This window comes from Callithrix jacchus, chromosome 4 (assembly GCF_049354715.1).
Source record: "Callithrix jacchus isolate 240 chromosome 4, calJac240_pri, whole genome shotgun sequence".
NCBI classification, from domain to species: Eukaryota; Metazoa; Chordata; class Mammalia; order Primates; family Cebidae; genus Callithrix; species Callithrix jacchus.
In genome coordinates this window covers 74,373,714-74,400,575 of record NC_133505.1, presented here as the reverse complement: position 1 = coordinate 74,400,575, position 26,862 = coordinate 74,373,714, and the positions used below count along the sequence as shown (strand labels likewise).

The window sequence follows — 26,862 nt, the reverse complement described above, 5'->3', positions numbered from 1 at the left end:
TCACTACAAATTTTGCCTTTAGATCAAAGCAACCTTGATATTATTGCACAAATTATAGGATAGGAGGAACATAGCACTTTTGCCCATTCTGGAGGGTTGCCTTTAATTGTCTCTATACAGCACGTATCCCCTTTCCCTGTGGTATATAAACCCTGAGTCTGAAGAGTAACTCTGTGAGGATCTATCTGTCTTGTTGCTTTCAAGACTACACTCCTGTCTGTAAATTCCCTAATATACCACCTTTTACTGACAACTGGATTTTTCTGCCTCATTCTTTGGTTTCTCAGCTCTTTTGGCATTTGGGCTGCTTTACATATACAGCCCTTTCACAGAACACTATATGATACGTAAACCACAGCATTTTCTTTAAAATTGAAATCTATAGAAATGATTTAACATCCCTACTGACTAGATTTTCAAAATCTAAATATTCTTACCTGATCGACAAGCAATGTCTACATCCTTTTCAAAGTCTGTCTGTAACAAGAAATAATAAGACATAGAACCATCATTTAATGAAGACCTCAAATGTCTTTTACTAATCAGATTATCTGAAGTTTACAGATATCTAACTTGGCAGTACCAGTTTATTGTTTTGTGCAAAGATAGTCTCTTTAGGCATAATTAGATTGTTTTCAAGAGTGGTTCCTAGAGCCCAAATGTTAAATAAAATAAATGGAAACATAGCATATAATTTTAATAAGACAATATAATACCTAGTGTCATCTTCAGTCTGGAAACTGATTACCATATATTAAAAGGATAGAATTTTAAGGCAATTCTCTAACCAAAATAAAGATATCATAATGTGAATTATTATGAATATATTTAAATAATTATGTTATTGATATTTTTAAACATTCAATTTGAATACATTGCTTATAATGTAACATCTTATATTGCAGCTTTGTCAAACTAGATTAAACTAGGCTCTTCTAATGATTCATTTCTATTCAAATGTGACAAAAAACTTTCAGGTTTAGGAATAAAAATTGAAGATTAAATCATACTCATCTGGTCGAAAACCTTTGCGGGTTTAGTTGTGACCTTATATTTTCCTAAAACTCTTATTTTAAACAAATCGATCAATTTTTAAAAATGATATAATTAAATTATCTTAATGAAAGTCTTCCAATCATATGCCTTTCCCTATTAATATTTTAAATCAGAGATTTTGTATTTATTTTTTTTAGTAAGGAATTATTCTTTGTAAAGTCTTAGTTACTAATGTATCATCTAGCTAATTATTGTTGCCTAGTTCAAAAAAGTTACTAGTAAATCAAGCACACTGTAAAAATGAAACTTTCCTATTTAATTTCTTCTTTAAATGACACAGTTTAAATCTCATCTTATTTCTAAAATACATCAAAGTGGTTATGCCTAAAGAACACTTTGATTCTAATAGCCAGAGCTGATGTACAATAACAGATCTTTCACTAAAAGGGTGGCTACTCCTGACGCTTTAGGACAGTGGTTCTTATCGTAGGCTGCATATTGGAATCACCCCTACCTGAGTCCCACTCCCAAGACTTTGATTTTAATTGGTTTGTGGTGTGGCTCCCCTGATGATTCTAATGTTTCACTAAGGCCAAGAACTACTGCTTTAAGACTAGAAGTACAAGTTCATAGTGTTCTGATCTGTAAAAAAAAATCCACATGATCCTATGCACAATATTAGCCCTAATTCTATGCAAGGAAAAAAATACTCCTCAGTGTTGCATTCAATACCCCAGGGAACCAACAACAGGTCCTGGACTCTGAAACAATCTGGAGATAATACTTACGTGGTATCAGAGTTCACAGTCTAGTAATGAACTGAAGCCAAAGTCACTCAAAATGAGATTTTGATATTATTTTACTAACAAGGATTTCTTTTATTCCCTTGAGAAATCATAACTTAATTAACATTCAGAGGAAAAATAAAAACTCACCATGATTTGAGCATGCCCATTAGGAAAAGAACTAGAAGAATCTGCATTGATGGGATCCTGACAGTTTCTCAGTCGGCATCTAAATGCATCCTGAACCTGTGGCGAGGGGGAACACATTAATTTTCTTCTCTCTTAATAATGACAAGATACTGTCTCTATTGGCAATCAACTCTGAGGCAGCGGTTAACATTCCTTTTACAATCTTATACCGATTTTGTTTAGTTCTTAATATAAATACTGGTGTATCTGGACTTTTGCTGTATGCCAAGGAAATTTATCACTTGCCATAACCTATAGAGGGAAGTGCTGGGAACTCCTTAGCTATCAAATAGCTATATCTGGCTCAGCACTCATAATTCTGGCCAGAAGGCAGATTTATTCCGCTGTTACAAATAATATGTGTATCTTTGAAGGGGGATTTACTATTTGGTGTAATGTAATCTTCCTAACAGCTTTAAATATTGTGAAAAATGAGTTACTCAATGATCTTCTGACTGAAATTGATTTGGGATATTTATTTTTATGCATTATGTAAGAAATCTTTGACTGGACTATCTCTTGTTTCCCTTCAAGTACTACGCGCCCTGATATAAAAACAAAATACAGTGAAACAAAAGGGAAACACAGCAGCACTTCTTCTGGTGGACTGTCTTGCCATTAAAAAGTCACTTTGCAAAGCCAGACTTCCTCAATATGCATTCATAATCAAATTCTGAAGGTAGAACAAACTTATCTCAAAGTTCTAAAAACATTACGGGAATTCTTTTATTAAAAAACAAGCAAATCATCATGGCATGTGTATACCTATGTAACAAACCTGCATGTTCTGCACATGTACCCCAAAACTTAACGTATAATAATAATTTTTTAAAAAAGAAAACAACAATAAAACAAGTCAAGGAACATAAATAGCTGAATAGCAAACACAAAAAGCAGTTGATACTTATTCTGTTTCTGCAATGTCTCAGCATTGGCCAGTTCTTTCCACTTCCAGAGGTTTATCAAGCTCCCCATAAGCTGTTGCTGGACAGCTTTCCAAGTGGCTACTTATCTCAAGTCAATGTCAAGGTCGTTTCACTACCTTGTTTTTCCTAACCTCATATTACTGACATTCTCTTTCTTGTTTAATACAATCTGTTTTATTTGATTAAAAAACAAAGCATAGATGATATTTTCTCTATTATACTGAAGCACCATGATAGGGACTACTAAGGTTAATATATAGAGATTTTGGCTTTTGAGAAGCACCGATACAAAATATCTTGTCACCATTTTGCTGTGAGATGTTCATACTATACCTGTTGGCCAGGACAAAAACAAACCCAAACAAAACTGAGCATATTAAGTTGTGCTTATCTTCCTCCACCTCCTCTCACCCATTTCATAGTCGTTAGCAGCCTCTTTCCTAAATTGCCAAATTGCAGGATATGAAAACTGACACCAAGTGTAGTCACCACCAAAGACTGGCCAACTGGCTCAATGATGAGACCTCTGTCCTCTTCTATTTTTCCGCCTCCAGTTCTAATCCTACAGATATGGCCATAATATCTGTGAAATAAAGGATTGGTGATAGACTCAGTGTTCTCTGACCTGTCATCCATTCTATTATTCTAATAGTTCTAAATCTAAAACTTTTTTGAACAAGAATGCATTACCTGATACCCAGCAAGGTAATTCCTTATTTCCTTTTTCACACACATCAGTTAAAGTACAGATGTGGTGAAATCTAGTCTGATCATCTTTTCCTGAAGAACTGAATAAATAGTTAGAACTAAATCATCTAGCTTTTCCTGATGAAGGAAACACAACCAGGCAAAGTTAGATTTCTCAGATGTGAAGGCTTTCAAGCTCCTCCTTTTAAGACTAAGAAGTTGTTGTAGGTTTTAAAGAGAGACATTAGTAATGAGTCTTGTACTAGTCAGATCATTACTTTTTCTATTACGCAGACATTGGATTGGGGGAAGCCATTAAGAAAGTGTATCTTTTTTTTAGAATAAAAAATCATAGAAACCAATGTCAGAAAAATAGGTACATGTTAATTTTCTGTTTGTGCCTTACAGCAACTATTGAAACACATTTTACAAAGGAAGATAAACTATGTTAGCAGTGGTACCTTCTGAGAGCTTGTCTCATGAAGATTTCTATCAAATCTATTTCTAAATCAGCATATATAATATGTGAAACATTTTGGTAATCTCAAACATTAATTCAACTGGCCCTTTCTAACCACTCCCAATTTTCAGACCTTCAGAGTATAGTTATCAATATTTTTGGATGACGGTGAAATATGGAAATGTAATTTCTGTAGGTTTCTCTTCAAAATCAAGTTTTAGCTGCTTGAAGGAGATGGAAAAGAAATCCAAGTCTTTTCAGAACACACACACATATAAAATCAGTATCTTCCATTACCAAACTTCCAAATAGAACAATAGATTAAGAGCATTGCTACAGTGAATGATGACTTTAGCTTCATGAGTCATTAAATGATATTCAGAAGAAACGTAAATCAAAAAAGCATAAATATTCTCCAGTAAATTCAAGGTTATTTTAATGGTCACATAAATGTCACAATTTAAGTGCTAGATTCTCTGACACTTTTAGTGCCTCTGACACCTCTAATTTAGAATGATTTGCAGAAGAATTCTACTCAATTCCAAATGCTTCATTTTATTTTATTTTTTAAATCTTAAAAATGTATTGAGGGAATCTGAATGAATTGGTCTTAAATATTTGTCCAACACTGTCAGGAAAGAATGATTAGATTATATTTCATAGTGCATGTTTCTTATAGAAGAGAATATTTTGGGCAAGATGGTATCTGGAAAAACATTCACAGCTATTTGAAAACATTTGGATAATTAATTGAATTTTGTATCTGGTAAACAAAGAGAGATTTGATTTTGGTGAATCGATGTGAATTGTACTGATGAAGAATAATTGAATTTGTGTAAAAAGCAAGTCTATATTTTAAAGAAGCAGAAAACACAAAAGAGAAAAAATAAGACAGAATCTAGATCTTGCTTTTTCAATCAGAATATTGAAATATTCTGTGCCAATAGTCACATCTATCACGCCTGGCAATAATATTATTGTTTGACTTACCATTTGGAAAATCACTTATTTTAGGTAACAACTAAATTTAAAACTTATTAGATATTAAAATCATTGTATGTTTTAGTTCTTGTGAAATTAACATTAAAATAATTACTTGATACCAGTAATTGCAATTTTTTTTTTTACTAAACTTATAGGAAACAATTCGTATTTAAGATAAATTATAGAACACTTACATCTAGACTTCAAAATTTTTTCTTTCTATAATCTGTATTAGATCTTTCACCTTAATTGATAGGCATAGGATCAAATACCTGCAGGAGTATCAAGGAGTATGATATGTTTAGGAAACTTTAAGGCAATCTAATGGCATGTTGTAAAATGAAGAAAAAAAAAAGGAAAGATAAGAAACATCACAAAATAAGGTGAAGAGAAAACAATAAGCTATGAAGGTTGTCTTCTGAAAAGAATTCATCCATGCACCTCCAAAGTAATCTTGACTGGCTTCTGCTGGAGGTTGCTTTAAAAACTCCTGAAAAAGCTATAAACTCTGATGGATTTTTGGATGAGACTTGAGTTCAAAGAGTTTTACAAGGGTGTGTCCCGCTCTTGCCTCCTTAACCAGAAAAAGGATTCAGTTCGTATCAACAGCAGCAGGCTGAGAGCTTCTGGATTGGTCCTCACTCTGAAGGCAGCTGGCAGAGTGTCATTGTGGGAGCCAGTGCCAGAGTTAGAGATTGCTAGGGAAGAGCACCGGGCAATCTTTGGCAGTATTGCAATTCAGACAAACCTCACAGGAAAAGGCTGCAGAGTTTGAAATCGGCTCTGTATTTAGCTACTGAGCAAATCCGACCCTGAATCTTCAGTTTTAAGAAGACAATTTTACCTACAGCAATTCTTCTTAATTTCCTATTCAAGAAGATCATTCTAAACCAGGAAAATAAGTAAAGTTATATTCTTAAAATTATTTGTGATTTTTCCTTCAGAGGAGAAGAGAGTCTTATACAGCATCTTATTTTTTGAATCTCATTTTTACTATTGTTTCATATTTGAGCAAACAGCTCAGCTTTTTGTAATCATTAAATTCTATACAATCTAATCATGAAATGAGTGACTTTTCAATTTCATATGTATTATGACAGTTGATATGACAATTGATATGAATGATTTATGAGTGACTTAATATTACTGAAATATTAAATGACTGCTCATAGCAAAGGAAATAAACAAGTGAAAGTCTGACATTTACTATATAATGAGAGAAAAATATGCACTCCAGACCCAAACTTCAGTCCCAATGACTTTCTATTAGAATCCCTTAATATCTAAAGGATCTATCACTTAATCTCTAGAATTGTTACACCCTTTTACGTTAAAATTACTTTTTATATCAGTTTGAGGAGGTCATGCAAGGTTCTCTAAATGATATTTCACATGCATAATCTGAAAAAATGTAGCAGCATTTCTTCAGCATGAGAACAGAAAGGAAGGAAAGGGAAAGTATGTGTCAGACACCAGGATCCCATGCCTTCTCAGGTGATATTTCATTTCAGTCTCATGTCACCCCCTTTGTGGCAGACATTATTTTAGTGACATACAAGAAGACCTTGAAGCTTATAGAGCTTAAGTAACTTGCTCAAGAACATTATAATAAGTAGCAGAGCTGAGAATGGACTCAGGTCAGTTGACTTGAAAGCTAGTCTTCATTCCAGTGTACCACCATACTGTCTTACTGAGCAAAGAATAAGATAGTTTAAGTGAAGGAATAAACCAAAACAATTATTTCCCACCAGTCAGAAATTAAGTTGTGTATCATAATTTTCAGGCTTTTATGATTTAGATAAGAAGAAGGAGTTAATCAGATAAGTTTTCAGTTTGAACCTTTACTGAAGACATATTGAACCTCTTATTATTAGGTTAACAATATTGTAAGGCCAACCTAGGAGTGGGAAGGAGAGGGAGGTGCCTATCCACATGTCTATGTCCACCTAATCTTCTTATTTTTTGGCAATTTGAGACAGAGTCTCACTCTGTTGCCCAGTCTGGAGTGCAGTGGCATGATCTTGGCTCGCTGCACCTCCACCTCCTGGGTTCAAGCAATTCTTGGCCTCAGCCTCCTGAGTAGCTGGGACTACAGGTGCCCGCCACTACACCTGGCTAATTTGTTTTTTTTTTGTATTTTTTAGTAGTGTCAAAAACCATATTTTTCAGGCTCGTCTCGAACTCCTGACCTCAGATGATCTGCCCTCCTCAGCCTCCCAAAGTGCTGGGATTATAGGTGTGAGCCACCACACCCAGCCTACTCTTCTTGACTATAGACAGAAACACTGTGCTGCTACCCAGAGTAGGAGACAGCTGGGAGGGTAGTATGAGGCTCCCACAGGACTGTGGGTAACAGCAAACCATGGTTGGATGCTACCTGGCAGGCATGCCAGAGTTTGTCAATTCTGTTGTGAACTCTCTGTCTGAACTTTTTTACTGATGTCATCTCACCTACCTGCTTTCATGCTCTTGTTAAACCCCTTACATCTCTGCATGTGCTAGGAGAACCATGTGTGAAAATCAAGACTGATGTAAATATTCATAATATAATTGCAATTTTGCTAAATCAGGAAAGCTTAATATGGCAGGAGAATTACAATTTATATTTCCCTGAGTAAGAAGTGGGATAACTTTTGGGTAAAATGAGGTTGGTGATTTCTTGGAAAGATATTTAAGAATATGACCATATTGTCCTTGCCTGTCATAACCATGCTCTTATTTAAAAGCAGTTTTTGTACTCCTCATTCTCTGTTCTGGTAAAATCTAGGTTTATTTGGATACCTGTAGACATTCTTCCACATAAAGATACCTCATTCTATTTTTTTTTTCTTTTTAGAGATGAGGCCTCAGTCTGTCACCCAAGCTAGATTGCAGTGGCTCAATCATGGCTCACTGAAGTCTTGACCTTCTGAGCTCAAGCAACCCTCCTACCCTATCCTGAGTAGCTGGTACTACAGATGCACACCACCACACCTAACTAAATGCTTTTAAATTTATTTTCTAGAGACGGGGGCCTCATTATGTTGTCCAGGCTGGTCTGAATGTCCTGGCCTTAAGCAAGCCTTCCATCTTGTTTCCCAAATAAAGTGCTAGGATTACAGGCATGAGCCACTGTGCCTGGCCCCACATCCTATTTTATTACAAACAAAACAACAACAAAAATCTGAAGTGTATTTGTTTTTGAACTTTGAATCAGGCTGACAAGGATAAGGCTCTTAACCAAATACCATCTTGCTTAATTCTTTTTTTAAAGGAATTGTTATTATACTTTAAGTTTTGGAATGCAGGTGCAGAACATGCAGGTTTGTTACATAGGTATACATGTGCCATGGTGGTTTGCTGCACCCATCAACCTATCATCTACATTAGATATTTCTCCTAATGCTATCCCTCCCCTAGTGCCCCAACTCCTGTAAGGCCCCAGTGTGTGATGTTCCCCTCTCTGTGTCCATGTGTCCTCATTGTTCCACTCCCACTTTTGAGTGAGACCATGCAGTGTTTGGTTTTCTGTTCCTGTGTTAGTTTACTGAGAATGATGGTTTACAGCTTCATCTATGTCCCTGCAAAGGACATGAACTCATCCTTTTTATGGCTGCATAGTATTCCATAGTGCATATGTGTCACATTTCTTTATCCAGTATATCATTAGTGGGCATTTGGGTTGGTTCCAAGTCTTTGCTATTGTGAACAGTGCTGCAGTAAACCTATGTGTGCATGTGTCTTTATAGTAGAATGATTTATAATCTTTTGGGTATATGCCCGGGAATAGGAATGCTGGGTCAAATGATATTTCTGGTTCTAGATCCTTGAGGAATTGCCACACTGTCTTCCACAATGGTGAAATTAGCTTACACTCCCACCAACAGTGTAAAAGCATTCTTCTTTCTCCACATCCTCTGCAGCATCTGTTGTTTCTTTACTTTAATGATCGCCATTCTAACTGGTGTGAGATGGTAGTTATCTCATTGCCATTTTGATTTGCATTTCTCTAATGACCACTGATGATGAGCTTTTTTTCATGTCTGTTGGTCACTTCAATGTTTTCTTTTAGAAAGTGGTCTGTTCATATCCTTTGCCCACTTTTTGATGGAGTTGTTAGTTTTTTTCTTGTAAATTTGTTTAAGTTCCTTGCAGATTCTGGATATTAGCCTTTTGTTAGAGGGATAGATTGCAAACATTTTCTCCCATTATGTAGGTTTTCTGTTCACTTTGATAGTTTCTTTTGTTCTGCAGAAGTTCTTTAGTTTATTTAGATCCCATTTGTCTATTTTGGCTTTGGTTGCCATTGCTTTTGATGTGTTAGTCATAAAGTCTTTGCCCATGCCAGTGTCCTGAATGGTAATGCCTAGGTTTTCTTCTAGGGTTTCTATGGTTTTAGGTCTTACATTAAATCTTTAATCCATCTTGGGTTAATTTTTGTATAACATGTAAGGAAGGGGTCCAGTTTCAGTTTTCTGCATATGACTAGCCAGTTTTCCCAACTCCATTTATTAAATAGGGAATCCTTTCCCCATTGCTTGTTTTTGTCAGGTTTGTCAAAGATCTGATGATTGCAGATGTGTGGCATTATTTCTGAGGCCTCTGTTCTTTTCCTTGTCTATATATCTGTTTTGGTATCACTATCTGTTTTGGTTACAGTAGTTCTGCTTTGGTTACAGTAGCTCTGTAGTATAGATTGAAGTCACGTAGTGTGATGCCTCCAGCTTTGTTCTTTTTGCTTAGGATTGTCTTGGCCATACAGGCTTTTTTTGGTTCCATATGAAATTTAAAGTAGTTTTTTATCCAATTCTGTGAAGAAAGTCAACGGTAGCTTGATGGGAATAGCATTGAATCTATAAATTACTTTGAGCAGTATGGTCATTTTCACAATATTGATTCTTCCTATCCATGAGCATGGAATGTTTTACCATTTGTTTGTGTACTCTCTTATTTCCTTGAGCAGTGGTTTGTAGTTCTCCTCAAAGAGGTCCTTCACATCCCTTGTAAGTTGTATTCCTGGTATTTTATTCTCTTTAGCAATTGTGAATGATAGTTCACTCATGATTTGGCTCTCTGTTTGCCTGTTATTGGTATATAGGAATATTTGTGATTTTTGCACATTGATTTTGTATCCTGAGACTTTGATGAAGTTGCTTATCACCTTAAGGAGATTTGGGGCTGAGATGATAGTGTTCTCTAAATATACAATCATGTTATCTGTAAACAGAGACAATTTGAGTTCCTCTCTTCCTAATTGAATACCTTTATTTCTTTTTCTTGCCTGATAGCCCTGGCCAGAACTTCCAATACTATGTTAAATAGGAATAGTTAGAGAGGGCATTTTTGTCTTCTGCCAGTTTTCAAAGGGAATGCTTGCAGTTTTTGTCCATTCAATATGGTATTGGCTGTGAGTTTGTCATAAATAGCTCTTGTTAGTTTCAGATACCTTCCATCAATACCTAGTTTATTTGAGAGTGTTGAATAAACACTCAAGAGCTGTTGAATTTTGAAGGTCTTCTCTGCATCTATTGAAATAATCATGTGGTTTTGTCATTGGTTCTGTTTATGTGATGGATTACATTTATTGATTTGTGTATGATGAACCAGCCTTGCATCCCAGAGATGAAGCTGATTTGGTCAAAGTGGATAAACTTTTTGGTGTGCTGCTGGATTTCATTTGCCAGTATTTTATTGAGGATTTCCACATGGGTGTTCATCAGGGATACTGGACTGAAGTTTTCTTCTGAGAAAGCTCAAAATGTTAGAATCAGTACACTGACCGTCTTTGCCCTAAGCTACTTATGAACTCTCTGAAATCTATTTAAGTTTCATTATGAGACCACTCATAATGGCCACTTATTATGGTCACTGAATACCCTGTCCAGAAAGCACAAGACATCACTTAGTCAATGCTATATCTTCAAATGCTATAAGTGATGTTTTTCTTTTGGTGCTGCAGTCATAGCTATTAAAAAGAAAGTCACTCTAGTGTCCAGGATTACATAATTTGCTTTATGCCTCAATGTGCTTTATATGGTCCAAGAGAAGACACTCTACTATTCACCAAAGGCTCCACTCCATGGAAACCATATGCCTAGTAACCTTTCTCCACCTTCCTCTACCTGAAATCTTCACTTCCTTAATCCTCTAACTTCATTGTTCCCTTTGAAACCTATGAGTTTTGAAGCCTTTCATCACCTCCTCCCTCTCAAAGATGAACTAAAACAGCTGACCCATCCTGCACTAAAGGAAGGCATAGATATACCCTTCTATGCTTAATGAGTTGTACTAAATTTCCCTATAAGTAGTCAAACCTGGAGGTTCATGTAACTCTCTATCTGACCTATATTACATGTAATATGGACTCTTTACAAATTGTTGTCTAGTTATTTCATTGCTACTGGCTTTATTTTTTTAAATGATTTACTTTGGGAGATTATTGGTTTTAGATTAGATAGGTAAGGATGCTTGTCTGTGTTATGTCTTCACTGCCATACTCATGTAAAATCATTTTATCTGTATGCTTTGTGGAAATAATGAAACTAATTAGGAAATAGGCTTTAGAAGGGCGGGAATGGGAAAAAGAAGAAAGAAAAGTGTTTTTTATTTTAAGCATTTCGCTACAAAATGACTTTATGGGTTTGGATACAGATGTTGGGGCCTCATCTAGTGCAGCCTAGACCTTCTGCCAGTGCTTGGGAAAGAGAATAGCAAAGCTTGGCCCTGCTAGTGATGCTACAGAACAGCCACAGGATTCTCACACACTGACATGACAAAATTACACACTTAAGGACTTTCCTTTTATCCTTCCATTTAGTGAAAGAGTTGTATTGTAGCTTATTTTGTATCACGATCTTGTGATTTTCCACCTCTGATATCAAGCTGTAAGATTGTCTTAGAGCCAGGCACAGCCAGAGACAGAAAGATAAGAAAAATGTGCAGGCACCAAGAAAGTGGTTTCCTAGCAACAGTAACTATTTCAGAGGTTTCATAACTCCCGTGTTGTTTCCATTTCCATAGCAATGCAGGGAATAGTAAATAGTATGTTTTGTTATCTGTTTAATTCAAATAAATTCTAATCAAGCAATGATGGATAAATGAAAACATCTATATTTCTATTCAATTCTGTCTTCTTAGCTGTTGTACATATTAGCTTCTAAGATTTAGGTTCTGCTGCTAAAAGTATGCGTTGTGATAAAGCAAATGCTTTTTTTTTTTTTTAATTCTTATTCCCTCTTTTTGTCTTCTGTTTTTTTCCCCAGAGAGATTTAGTAAGCAATTCAAAAGAAAAGTTATTTCAGAGGAAGAAATTGTATTTTCAATAATACAAGTTTCATAAAGTTTAAATATTAAGATTTTAGGTCTGAAGGTCAGAACAAATAGTTACGTAAACATTCAAATTCTTTTTTTTAGTGGGATATAATTGATTTGGCAGGACAGAGTAATCATTTCTCCCTTCTCTACTGATGTGAAATGATTTTAAAATTGGACCCACTAAAAGTAAAGGCACTTTTAAAATAAATTGGGCTCTATACACACCACATTCAAAATATCCCAGTTACAGTATTTCACTTCTTTTCTCCTTAAACTGCAAGGCTACATTCTCCCCCCTGTGAAGACCCACCTCCTCCATAAAAATAATAAATATGGGTAAAGCCTTCTGAATTTGTATTGGGACAGTCATTAAAGCCCAAATTCTGTTAGTATCTGTCAAAAATACATAGAAATAGAAATATGTGTGTGTGTGTATCTATCTATCTATCTATCTATCTATCTATCTATCTATCAATCATCTATCTAATCTCCAGTCTCCAAATTAAAAAAATATATTTTGCATTGCTTATATATTTTTAAGAAAAGCCCACATGAATTTTAGTGAAGCAAATATTTTAAAGAGAAAAGCAATAGGGGTAAAACTGTATTTCTAGGATCCAATTATAAATTATCAAGTAGATTAATAGATATAAATCACTACCTAATGTTTTCCATGTAGCTATCTATTCCATTTGCTTTGGTATATCTTTATGAAATTATTGTTAAGTGGAGACACAAAGGATATGGGAAGATACTTCTCTTAGACCATAGTAAATGTCAGGGCAATGTGATCACAAGTAATCTGAGATAGACCCATTGCTGTGTCAGGCAATATACCTTTAGAAGGTAAAAAAGAATTTCTGTGATCCAAGTGAGGCCTATGATATCTTCCTTGGGGTCTGTAAAATCCTTCTAAACAAGGGCCTTCGGATGTTTAAATAAAATCTTCCTCTAGGAATTCTGAAGCAGACTTGCCCTATAACTGAAATTTTCTCTGTGTATTTGTAGCAGTGTTACAGGGTATTTTTAGGGTTCAGTACAAAAAAAGGAATATGTGATTTGTCATTTCAATGATGGAGCTAAAGATTGTTATGACACTCTGCTGTTAACTTATTTGCCATAAAATTTTTCAACTGGAACTAATAATTAAAAATGCAACAACATAGATGTAGCCATATTTTTATTTTCCATTAGTACAGAAAACATGTATTTAGAGACATCTACTTTAGCAGAATTATTTATCATATGATTGATTTAATTACTTTTAAATCATGTTTTTGACAGTTAACAGTCAAATTAGCAAGTATGAAAAAGTTCTGATGGAAATCAAGAATTTTTGTCCCAAATAATTTTCTTCATATAAACAGCAAAAATTTGATAATTAGCCATCATAATATCTGCCACTTTAAAACCTGCATATTTTGATGATAGCTTAAGACTATCTAGCAAGCTTATTCTGAAGAAAAAGAGATGTTTATATAGTGATACAGCACTGTACTTCTCCTAAGTACCTAAGGTATTAATATCTTCTAAAAACTGCATGTCTGCATGCAGGTATGTCATCATATGTCTTACCTAAAACTTGGAATTCTTCCCTTCTTAATCATCTGTCAAAAGCATTATGTATCATTTAGAACAATTTTGTTACTTAAATATATTAGTTACTTAATTATATTAATATAGAAGACCCATAGGATAGTTATAGTTGGAGAAGAACATAAACTAAATTATTATTCAGTTTCTTCTTAACTTCTGCTCTTTGGTCTATAAATAATTCAATACTTGGAAGATTTTAAATGCTGATATTCTAGGTGGAAATTTGCTAAAGGAATAGTAAGGCTTGGCAGCTGCAAACATCAGATTTTTTAAATGCTGAAATACTCTCCTCCCCTTGCAATATGAAGTTACTATTTATCTGTTTTCATTGATTTTCTTCACAGAATGTTCTTAGAATACACTTGGTTTATTGCTGACATCTGTATCTTATTAAGACATTTATGCAGCCACAAATATATCATCATTACTGGTCATTAGAGAAATGCAAATGAAAACCACAATGAGATACCATTTCATGCCAGTTAGAATGGTGGTCATTAAAAAGTCAGGAAACAACAGATGCTGGAGAGGATGTGGAGAAATAGGAACACTTTTACACTGCTGGTGGGAGTGTAAATTAGTTCAACCATTGTGGAAGACAGTAGGGCAATTCCTCAAGGATCTAGAACCAGAAATATCATTTGACCCAGCAATCCCATTCCTGGGTATATACCCAAAGGATTATAAATCATTCTACTATAAAGACACATGCACACTTATGTTTATTGCAGCACTGTTCACAATAGCAAAGACTTGGAACCAACCCGAATGCCCATCAATAACAGACTGGATAAAGAAAATGTGGCACATATACAGCATGGAATACTGTGCAGCCATACCAGTTCATGTCCTTTTCAGGGACATGGGTGAAGCTGAAAACCATCATTTTCAGCCAACTAACACAGGAAGATAAAACCAAACACCCCATGTTCTCACTCATAAGTGGGAGTTGAACAATAAGAACACATGGACACAGGAAGGGGAACATCACATACTGGGGCCTGCTATGGGGAGGGAGACTAGGGGAGGGATAGCATTAGGAGAAATATCTTATGTAGATGACAGGGGGAAGGTTGCAGCAATCCACCATGGCATGTGTATACCTATGTAAGAAACCTGCATGTTCTGCACATGTATCCCAGAACTTAAAGTATAATAATAAAAGACCTCAGAAATATTGTTCTTCCTATCTGGTAAATTGGGTAAAAGCCTTTGGTTATCTGTACACATCATTGCAAAACGATAGGGTTTATACTCATAGACACATATGTTTTTTTTTTTTTTTTTTTTTTTTTTTGCAATGTGCACATTGCAATCAAGTTCTCAAACAAGCTAAAATAAAATAAAATACCTCAGAAATATTGTTCTTCCCATCTGGTAAGTCAGGTAAAAAGCCTTTGGTTATCTGTACACATCATTGCAAAACCATAGAGTTTATACTCATATGCACATGTGTTTTTTTTGCAATGTGCACATTGCAATAAAGTTCTCAAACAAGCCAGATAATGCAAAATGACAGAGTAGACTGTTTTCTCAAAATGACTAGCACGGTACTATGTCAGTGTGTGTTTTGTCACCACTCATCCCTAGAGTAAATGCTAAAATGACTCATAAACCTTGTAAAACTCTCAGTGCTTGCAAGCATTCAAAATAATTTTCACACAGGTTGGAAAACATCATTTTATTCTTAAACAACTCAAGTCTGCAATCTCTCACTGTCCTGGATGGATCTGGTGCTAGTTACTGTCTTCATTCATGAAATATGACTTCTTTCTTTCTCTTCTACTGACAATGAACCTCAATCATAATCCAGAGAAATGCTGTGATAATAAATCTACAGTTCTTGGAGACAATTACTGCCTATCATGTCTGACTGTACATACTTCCAGTATTTTTCTGAGAGTAAACATTCATACAGAAAGCAATAATCCTTAGTAATCATAACCATACTTTTGTAAAGAGACAAAAGAACTAAGCATTCATCTTCAATGTTTTCTACTTAAAATAACTTAAAATAACATAAGCAAGGAGGGTGTGTTGTGTGAAGAAACATGAGTTAGGGAATGAGCTTAAGAATTATTACTACATTATGCTCATGAACTGTGTCTTTTAAAAATATGCCTGTATGCCCTCTTACTCACTAATTTTTCTTTTTCATTTTAATTATACTTTAAGTTCTGGATACATGTGCAGAACATGCAGGTTTGTTACATAGGTATACACGTGCCATGGTGGTTTGCTGCATTCTTCCCCCCATCATCTATATTAGATATTTCTCCTAATGCTATCCCTCCCCTAGCCCCCCGATCTCCCAACAGGCACCAGTGTGTGATTTTCCCCTCCCTGTGTCCATGTGCGCTCACTGTTCAACACCCACTTATTAATGAGACCATGCAGTGTTTGGTTTTCTGTTCTTGTGTCAGTTCATGTCCTTTGCAGGGACATGGATAGAGCTGGAAACCATCATTCTTAGCAAACTATTCACTAGTTTTTCTAACAGACTTATTTATATGAATCACTCCACATAGCTTCTCTTAAATCTATTCTCCCTGGCTTTTGATACCTCTGGTTGTGTTTTTCCTGGCATACTCCCATCTGTTTTAATCTGTCACTTTTAGATTTCTGGGGGCCCTCCCAAGCTGTGTCTTATAGCATTCCTTCAGCTTTGATTCTTGATTGTCAATGAAGGAGACCAGCTTTAATTTGAACATCAATATATTAAAAGATCATACTTGTTAGCAAGGAAATACCCTTCCAAACATCACTCTTCTGTATCACAAGAATACTTCTCACCTCTCTCCGAAGAATGCAGTGGACCATGACTATAACAAAGCCTTGCAATGAATCAAACACAGCAAAAAGTATTTGAAACAATATGGAACGTTTATCTGTCATGGCCAGAACCGCAGACATCCATGTCAAAGCCAGAAGGGGCAACACCACGCAGGAGCTCCAAAGAGATGCCCTGTTGAGACCAAGAAAGCAACATTTCGTAGCTGTACGTCACACCCCAGGCCGAAGCCAAACCCCCATTCAACAAAGTATTTTTGTATATGTTTCCAAGACCATTAACTTGGAAACCACAAAGCAGATGACATTTGAGAGTTTTATTTTTATTTTAATACACTATCCCACAATAGTTATAAAGGCAGTTGCCAATTATAAATATTTAAATATACTCTCTGCTCTCATATTAGAAAACACAATTTTTTTCATCATAGCATTTTCTCACATGCACTGTAAAAGATTTGTAACAAGAAGATGTAAATGATTCGGACTAACATGGCGTTACTGGCGGTGGTGGCTGACAAAGCTGTTGTTGAAACTACTCCACACTTGGCACATTTGAGCGTCAAACCGCTATGAGGCTCACTCATCTGACTGCAAACAAACAGAACACCCACAAAAAGAACAAAATATTGAATTGTCACCAAAAAAAGTTGCTGCTGCAAGTTAGCTTTTAAATACGATTTCATGCAGAAAAGTATATATATCAAAAATGAATGCTCTAGGTTGTTGTGAAGATGCATTTATACTACAAATTATCTTTGTAACATTTACCTTTTAAAATGGGCCTTTGCTGCATGCAAAACATGTCCATCATCATGCCATAAATGGCCCTTGTGTCTATCTATTGATCAAAGTTGCTCAATACACTGAGTTAAACATAAACATATGCTTCTGTAGACACACAGTGAAAACCCTTTATTCAGACCCTTAATAATCAAACATGTGGGGACTCCGAGCTCTGAGGATGATCATTGTTAATTGCAAAAGGCATATATATCTGTGGAAACCTTCTGAAACATAAATAATTATCTCAGAAGTCCAACATGGCAAGAAATGGATTTTAGGAGTCTTCAATTATTTGGTGAAGATGTAGTTTTTTTCTCAACAGATATCATATCAGATATAATATCAATGTATTGTCCATATTTTAGGATGCTCTGAATATCAAGGCTAATGAAATTTGATGAAATATTAGTTGATAATAAAAAAGTGATAGCTTTCTGCTTTAATAGGACACATTTAACATAATTGTTAAGTTCAAAATATTATTGCTGAACATTTGTCATAGACTCCAGCCTCCTAGCATTTAAATGGATATTCTGTTCTAGAGGGTTTTGTAAGTAAATTCAGATTCAAACAATTCATACTCCATTTAGTACATTATAGAAGCAAAGTCACATTAAATGAGAAAACTTTATACACATTTTGATTTAGAAAAGGGTACCTTGAAAATCACAGATTTATTAAAACCTTTTAGGAAAAACCAAAGAGAAATTACTTGAATTAAAAATTCCAAACATGTTGGAATAATACTCTGCAGTGTGCATAGTCCATTCCTACGTGGTGTTGATGTCTAAAATGATTGATTACTTTGTAGGTTTTCTTAAAGAATCTTATAATGGAGTTGCATTACTAGATGCATAAGAAAAGTGGCAGAAAAGAGAAAGTTGTAAGATGCTCATACTTAGAATCTCTGGCTTATTTTAAATAAGTGTACTCATTTGTAAATAGTGCTGATATGAGATAATAAATGTGAAAGTTATTAAGTAAGCCTATTGATCAGCAGATCCTGTGAGAAAAATCAGAGCTTTCAGAGATGGGTGTGGGGGTGGGGAATATGACACTAAATCCTTCACTTTACTAATCCAGCCCAGGGCATGTGTACTAGCCAAATGTGTCCAAACTTTTCAAAATAATATGTAGCCATTAGTCTATCCAGTTTGGTTTAGGAATGCCTCAGTAGACATGCTGATTTGTACATCCCAAAGGAGTACATAGGCTAGAATTCTCCACAGTGGCTGCACATCAGCTATCCATCTGTCCCCAACCACTAAGACTCTAGTTTGATAGGGCTTAGGCATCTGCCTTTTTTAAAGCTCCATAAATTATCCTGATGAACAAACAGGAACAAGTACCACTGCTCTAACTAAACATTTGAATTTCTTTAATCTTGTTAAATCTGATCAGATTAATATGAAAAAGGCATGGGTTAGTTATATATTGTCTCCTTTAACACAGAAGATAGGCTGTATGGTGTTAATGATGGAGCTGTCTTTCTTAGTCTAAGAATCTGTTGCCTCTGGGCTCTAAAATGAGATTCTAAAATGAAGCCAAATATTACCAAATAATAATTTTAAGTACATGGTGTAAGTACTTTAGTCCTGAAAAGTGTGATTTAATCTAAGTATGGGCTTGTCTGAAAAAAAATTTTAAGTCATTATTTAAATGCTTATTTGTCTTTATTTAAGATTTATTTGAGGCCAACTAAGAGCTCTATGCCTATTTCCCTTAGTCAGGGCTAACTGTTGAAAACTATCCTTGATGTTAACTGGTTGGACACCTTTGGCATTCTGTTACTGGATGTGTATGAAGTAGAATAAAGATCAGTTACCCAGAGACATGTAATGTTTTTTTTTCCTAGTTTATGTGACCACTAGAGAAATTAATATAATATGAAGAACACATAGTCTAGATGCTAAATTGAATTGCTGCATTGAAAAAAGATTTTATTTCTTTATTGTAGAAGAAATATGCATTTATATAATTATAAGTTCAAACAGTAAAAAAATGAGTTGTCCATACATTTAAATTTAACCAATATGTCCACCAGGACACCAGGAGAGGATCACATTATAGAACCAAAGTTACATTAAATAGAAAAACTTTACACACATTACTCTTCAGATAGTTCTGTCTACTCCAGTTATTACTGTGGATCTTAAAATCTACAGGTTCTAGTTCCCGTTGCCATGTAATTTTTCCCTTTTCTTTGAAGAAAAAAAAAGTCTGACTGATTTATTGTTAATAACATAAAATATTCCCTGGAAAGGAAATGTGCCAGCCTCCCTTTAAAAAAATCACATGAAATTTGTAAAGAGTACTAGTAAGTCAGTTTCCTTAGTTTCAGGTAGATTAGACAAAGAAGTTTAAGACAGTAAATAAGAAAGTTCCACTGCAGAAAAATAGAGAAAGATAAATTTTCTGCTTAAGATGTTCTAAAAATATACATGCCATTTTTGTCCTGATTTTATTCTTCTAATTATCATTTTATATAAGATGTGTTGTTATTTGCAATAACTTCCTTCTTGGTAAACTAAACAAATGGGTAGTAGGCTTAAAACCTGAGTATGAAATAATCTGTCCAACAATTAGTAAGATACTCCAATTCCCACCACATGTGGCATAATAACAAGAGTAACTTGTTATTATGTGAAAATTTTGTGTTTAAATTATCTAGAAAGCTGTGTGTGTACTACGTTCAAGTCTGCATACTTAAGGATGTTATAGAAAGTCATCTGCAGTGAAAAAAAATCTCTAAATTAGAGAATGATCTTCCCTCAGGAAGAAACTTCAGTGATTTTTAATCACACCATTGTATTTCTAATGTTTGATATAAATGATATCAAATTTTTATTTGAAACCATTAAATTTAGTCTTTTGCTAGGGAAAAGAAATACATTATCTTATATTAATCATTACATGGGTTACAAAAACACAATGGACTTAAAATTTTCACAAGTGATCAATTACTATGACTATTAAGTAATATAAATTATGGAAGAAAATATAATATGGGTAAGTTTTGAATGAGGGTACAGTTCAATGGAAAGGAGAAAGCTAGAAACTTTTTATATGGAAAGACAAAGAAAAAAATCAAAGGCATTAACAATTCATTCAAGTATCAGCAAATTTATATGATAAAGGATAATGTAACCTTAAAAAGCTACTATCTATGAGATATTACTGTCATTAGATTTATATAATATATGTCATCAGATATTTATAAAATTTAGAAAAGCATCTCCCTTAATTTTACTATTAAAATATATGAGGTTAAAGTATGAAAATTATGAATAACTTTTTAGCCAGTTAGACTAAAAATGTCATAAGGAATGAAAATATAAGACAAAAACAGTGCTTGATAAGTAGAGAAGATTTTTTCCAGATATATACAATTAGTCAAAGAAAATATAGTATTTTGCCCTGTTTAGGTTTGCTTGTCCTGATTCTGTTCTGTCACATACCAACACTGTGTTCAATTTACCTCCTGTTCTTTATGATCAAAACCCGGAAGGATTTGGAAACCCTTACCTAATGACAACTGTTGTACATCTAGCCTTAGCATTTAATGTTCCTTTCTGACAAGCAGGTAATATGCACAAATAAACTCCTATTTTTTTTAATGGTCTGTCATAGTATTTTTAGATTTTTGGTCATATTACTTAAAAATAGCACACTGGAAACTTTTATATGGCAGAATCTACTGGACACACTAGTACATCAGTAACAAAACTCAATGCACAGTCAAACGTAGTCAGTGATGGTTGAAACTGGAGTATGGGATTCACTGGTAAATAACCTTCAAAATCTACCAATTGCAGCTTACCCGGCTCTGTGTTTGAGCTTTTTATCTAGGATTCCATCTCTGGAAACAAGTTTATTAAATACCAAAATGCCAATCACCATGTTGACCTGTCAAACAGAAACAAAGTTGACCTTTCAATGATAGTGAAGGGAATCAGGTCCCTGTTTCTCCTGAAAATCCTGATTTATCAATTTATAGCCACTGTATCAGTAGTAGTGGTATGAAGCACTTCTCAAACATTTTATAAGTGCACAGAGGCATAAGGAGCAATTTAACAGTGGTGTGCTACTTTAAAGTTGTAAAATGCATTAAGTTCATTTAATGTCCAGGTTTTGCAGTTAACACTGGAGAAATTAACCTTCAATTGCCTGACTTTTAAATGATACCATACTATGACAATCTGGCATTCTTCTGTCTGAGTCAACCCTGAATAAAATTATTTGGCTAAATGAGTATTACCCTATGCCCAAAAGCCAGGAGATTCTGAATCTTAGAGTATGAGGCTAGGGTGAGCCCTGGCAGCAAAAGGTGCTGATGATTTGTCATTATTCCCAGCATGGAGGACAGAATGCCTAAATTCCTCATGCCGTGTGGTCCAAAGGGAAGCATTTTGATGTACTATGCTCTTCTAGGCAGAAAGGAAAGCCTGTTCAATTCACCGGAATCTTTTATGCAATGGACACTAGTGCCAATTCTTAAAATATGCTCTAGTGTACGGTTTTATCATTTTCTAAGACTTTCTTACTGTCACTTAAAAGGTATTTTGCATAATAAATGAAAGAAATCACACATATTTTTCCTTTTTCATGTAAAACTGTAAAAAGCTGCATAGATGTCTATTTGTAGCACCTTATGAACCCCCACAGTTCTCTAATCTACCAACACTTTCTGATCAAGGAATCCAGTCCAATGAGTAAACCAAGATAATAATGAAAAATACTTTCTTCTTTTGCCTTTCTTGCCTCTTTTCAATCTTGGTGTAACCTTGCCCTGCTGTCAATGAAGATGGTGAATATAAAGCTAAAACGTATTCAATGGCTCATGTGAGGAAGATGCAAAACATACCTATTAAGTGGGGACTTACTTAGGAGGAGTCATTCTTCATAGTTTCCTGACAAGATACCATTTAATCAAGAGAATACTTATTCATTTCTGTACCTATCATTATTTAAACTCAGAGAAAAAGTATATTCTATGGATTCTATTAATCCACAACTTAATCATAAGAGAATTTGTTACCCCTCAAAAGACCATACTTTGGTGTTTCAATTATATACATAGTCTGTTTCTTCATTTTAGTGTTATATGAGTATTAACATAGAAGCTTAGGGAAATAATTCAGTTGATTAAATAAAAATTCGGCACAGCAGACAAAACAGTATCTAATAGTTTTGATTTCCCTGTGCTCTAAGATTAGTGCCTTGATTTTATTTTTCTTGTGAATCATAGACAGTTTCTGCTCCCTGTGACAGCTTAGTGGAGGGAGAACAAACTTAAAGGAAGAAAAAAGTCACATATCAGAATTAGTAATGTCACTAGCTTCCAATTTTTTGAATGAATCATTCAAGAAACAAAAGATTAACTTTCCAATTAGAAACATGATTGCACAGAAATATGAACATTTGTATTTAATTTAGACTATGTCTTTCCACCTTTTTCTTCAAAGAGTTACTGGGCAAGAAAGATTTGCAATCAATAAATCCAAAAGGAGAAAGAGAAAGGCAAATTGGAAGGAAATATTACACATTACCATAGTTTAAATTTTTAAACAATTATTTTGTGGTTCAAAAGAGAAAATCCTTATCTATAACATACGGAAGTGATTCTTAAACAGGGGTGATTTTGACCCCCAGGGACCATTGGGAAAATGTCTGAAGATTTTTTTTTTTTTTTTTTGAGACGGAGTTTCGCTCTTGTTACCCAGGCTGGAGTGCAATGGCGCGATCTTGGCTCACCGCAATCTCCGCCTCCTGGGTTCAGGCAATTCTCCTGCCTCAGCCTCCCGAGCAGCTGGGATTACAGGCACGCACCACCGTGCCCAGCTAATTTTTTGTAATTTTAGTAGAGACGGGGTTTCACCATGTTGACCAAGATGGTCTCGATCTGTTGACCTAGTGATCCACCCGCCTCGGCCTCCCAAAGTGAAGATGTTTTTGAGTGTTATGACTAGAGGCTACTATGTATGTAGTAGGTAGAGAAGACGGGTACTGCTGAACCTGCTTGAACACACAAGACAGCCCCTGCAACAAACAAACATATGCTCCAAAATGTCAGTATCACTGAGGTTGAGAATACATTTCTTTTAGATCTTTGATAGGGGCAGCTTGAAGAGATTTCCTATTAATAACCATATGGATTTTATAGAATAAAGTTGAAATTATGGTAAATAATGAGATTCTATGCATTAAAGAGGAAGAATGCATTAAAACTTGCTCAAATTTTTTCACAAATCTGAAATTACAGTAAGAGAAATATCACACTCCCAGTTTAATATTCTTCAGTATTCAAAATATGAATATTTCAGAATCATGAAAGACTGAATAAAAATTGATATTCAGCCAGAGTAATAGACCATTGAACGTTAAATTTAATTTTTACACAAGAACTACATTATTAAAACTGCCACTCTAATTGAACTCAAGTAGTCTTTTTTTTGCTAAGAAAACAAAATAAGTTGATTTTGATGTTTACCAGGACAACAGCGGCTGCAGGTCCCACAAAAGCATAGAGTAGTCCTCCTTCAAGAGAGAGCCAGCAGCTGAAAATCACATTAGATAAGAACTAACAAAAATTAGTGACAAGTATTAGACCACTAAAGTATGATACACACAACTTAGATTATACATTTGGCCTTGGGATTTTGGCACATGTTAAAGGTTTGTAATTTTAAAAAATACATAAAAGATGTAGAAAAAACTAGAATTAGATAATTTCTTGAGTAAGAACTACTACATATGTCTAACTGAAAACAAAATTTTATTATAAAGTCTTACTTTCAGCCAGTTGATACATTTTAGACAAATTACTCTTGCAGTGAGATTTCTATATTTACTCTCATTACAAAGGTGAGTATCATTTAAATTTTATAAAATGCTGCTTTATATCCATTATGGAGTTTTTCAAATGTACTTTAAAGCAAGAACAGTGTGTTTTTTAGAGTGTTACACGTGCCATTGACCTGCTTTTCCTCGAGGCCATTGAAATACTGGGAGAAATTGGTTTAAAAGCCATCATTGCAGGGAATGGGTAAGCCACATTTGCATGCTATTTTCCTTCTAATTTTACTTTTTCACCAAAATACTAAGAAAGTTCCCTAAGGATAAGCTTTTGAATAAAAATAAGTGCAGCTGCGCTTGTTTCAATGACTAAATTCACCAGGAGATGTAGGTTTGCATTGATAGAGCCATGATAATCCACTTGGGGAGAAACAGTATTTCACAGCAAAGGGAAATGCAGAGGGAATGGGGCTGACACTGGAGGCTTTGCAGGGTGGCACATCTGCCCATGCAGACTCCAGGAAAGTGAAAATGAAGCACGTGTGAGGGGCTGCTAATGCAAAGAGTCATTCCCACCATTTCAAGCACTTTTTGACATTTGACCCTTTCACTATTTCTTCTCAGTCCACAGAATCAGCATGCTGCCTTCAAACGTAATAGTGATAAATGGTAGCTGCTCTATATCTGTTCTAACAATAAACTGCTCTATGTTGATTATGATGTCGGTTATATGACTCATGTATTTCTCAAAACTCACAGAACTGTACATATAATAAAGTGGATGCTACTCTATGTAAATTATATCTTAAACATATTTACCTAGTAATTATATATGCACACAAATACTATATCAGCATATATATATATATACACACACACACAAATATGTGTATGTATATTCAAATTCTGCATTTAGTTATTGCTCCTTGACATAACAGCAGAAAGATAAAAATGTACTTTTCTACTTTGAGGTGGATAATTTAACATATATTTTTTAAAAATATACCTGGAGGAAAAAACCTTAGTCTGACAGAACACTTTAGATTTTGTCTCTAAGACTGCCAGTAATCTTCAAACTGAGATTTAGCCTATCTTTCAATATATACTAATATAGATTGGGTATATCTTTTATTTTTTTCTTGGGGGGGTTATACTGTTATAAAACTTTACAGTTACAAAAATAAATGCATTACTTATTGTATTGTATTGGACCTTAATTATGAACTCTGAAAGTAGGAGCCATAATCTTATTCCCATATTCCCAATGTAGTGACTTTCCAAAAATAGATTTATAATAAGTTACGGTATTATAAAAAGTAATAAGGTGATAGTGCTGTAGTATCAGAATTTTAAACAATAATGTAGATTTTATTAAAAATGCTCTGATGGGAGCTCTTTAAATTTTGCAGTATTTCTTTAGAATAAACAGGTGAAATAATATCTCTCAGTATGTTCACAATTTGTATGAACCTACCAGAGGGCCTAATTAGCAGAGATTCCTACTTCAAACTCAAGACAATTAAACAGAACATCATGCTTTAAATACATGCTTTCAATAAGATGCACATCTCTTTCTCCACTCCTTAATTGCCTCCTCAACTTGGAAGTAGATAAAATAAAACATGAAAATGCATTGTTTAGATTTTAAATGTTACACTTTACTACAAATTCCCTCATAGAATTTATCAGCACTACAGCTATAAACTGAGCTGATATCATATACCTTTTTCTCCCTTTTAAATTCTTCCACAGTCCAAGTATTTTCCAATGTGAAATCTATTGGTTCCCTTGATCTATAACTTTCAGTATGCATTACCCTAACATAGCAACACAACTTGAACTAACATGACAAAACTTGGTAAATAACAATATACATTATCATCAATGGAATTAGAAGCTCATAGCAGAATCACATTCTAAAAAAGTAAAGATGTCAGATTTATTTGAGATACAGCATGCACAATAGATGTTGAAATATTTTAAAAGCCAAATACATTGGTCTTATAAAGAAATGGGAAATTAAAACAAAGATTCTGAACAGTGCCAGAACATTTATTTCTTAACCTTTGTGCATTAAGCTACCTTGTTTTATTCCTTACAAATGCAATTTCTACAATTTTAATGATTTCATGATTAATGCATTAATGATTTAATGCATGATTTCATGATTGCATTTTGCAAGCCGTCAGCAGTGCCAACCAAGACTCTGATGATTTGTTAAATCATAAACATGATTTATCACTGTGGATGGACTTACTAGTGATCAGTGCCATATCCTTTTGTTCTGGTGAAGCCTACTGATGTGGCCACTACTAATGCCGGTAAACCTGCAAGGAAAGCAATGTCACACGTTCACATTCAGCTATAACCACTATGCATAATGGCTCAAGAAAAGTCAGAACAAACTCCAGATTATTAAATCAGAGCAACTATCTTTGGATAGTTAATAAGGTACGTTTCTATTACAAAATTTCTTTCAAGTTGAAAAATATGAGAGAGGTACCTGAGCTTTTAACTTACTGTACTTCTCTGATGTTGCTAGGTTACCACCACATTTGACATGGGTTTAAATGGA

At 34.6% G+C, this 26,862-nt stretch overlaps 1 protein-coding gene and 1 long non-coding RNA gene across 8 annotated transcripts in view; one reads left to right on the top strand and one right to left on the bottom strand.

The window, feature by feature from the left end:
- ADGRB3 (adhesion G protein-coupled receptor B3) overlaps positions 1-26,862 on the bottom strand; it is a 771,381-nt gene that overhangs the window by 33,151 nt on the left and 711,368 nt on the right. For 6 of the 7 annotated variants that reach the window (XM_078369486.1, XM_002746712.7, XM_054254148.2 and 3 more), the window contains 7 exons: positions 26,545-26,614; positions 23,983-24,049; positions 21,313-21,398; positions 17,199-17,297; positions 16,710-16,881; positions 1,932-2,027; positions 438-477 (listed from right to left, as the gene is read on the bottom strand). In XM_078369486.1, coding sequence (XP_078225612.1) covers positions 438-477; positions 1,932-2,027; positions 16,710-16,881; positions 17,199-17,297; positions 21,313-21,398; positions 23,983-24,049; positions 26,545-26,614 — 630 coding nt within the window. The remainder of the gene's footprint in view (positions 1-437; positions 478-1,931; positions 2,028-16,709; positions 16,882-17,198; positions 17,298-21,312; positions 21,399-23,982; positions 24,050-26,544; positions 26,615-26,862) is intronic. The other variant, XM_008994633.5, reaches the window with a different exon arrangement.
- LOC128931785 (uncharacterized) overlaps positions 1-26,862 on the top strand; it is a 285,583-nt gene that overhangs the window by 256,055 nt on the left and 2,666 nt on the right. The window lies entirely within an intron of this gene.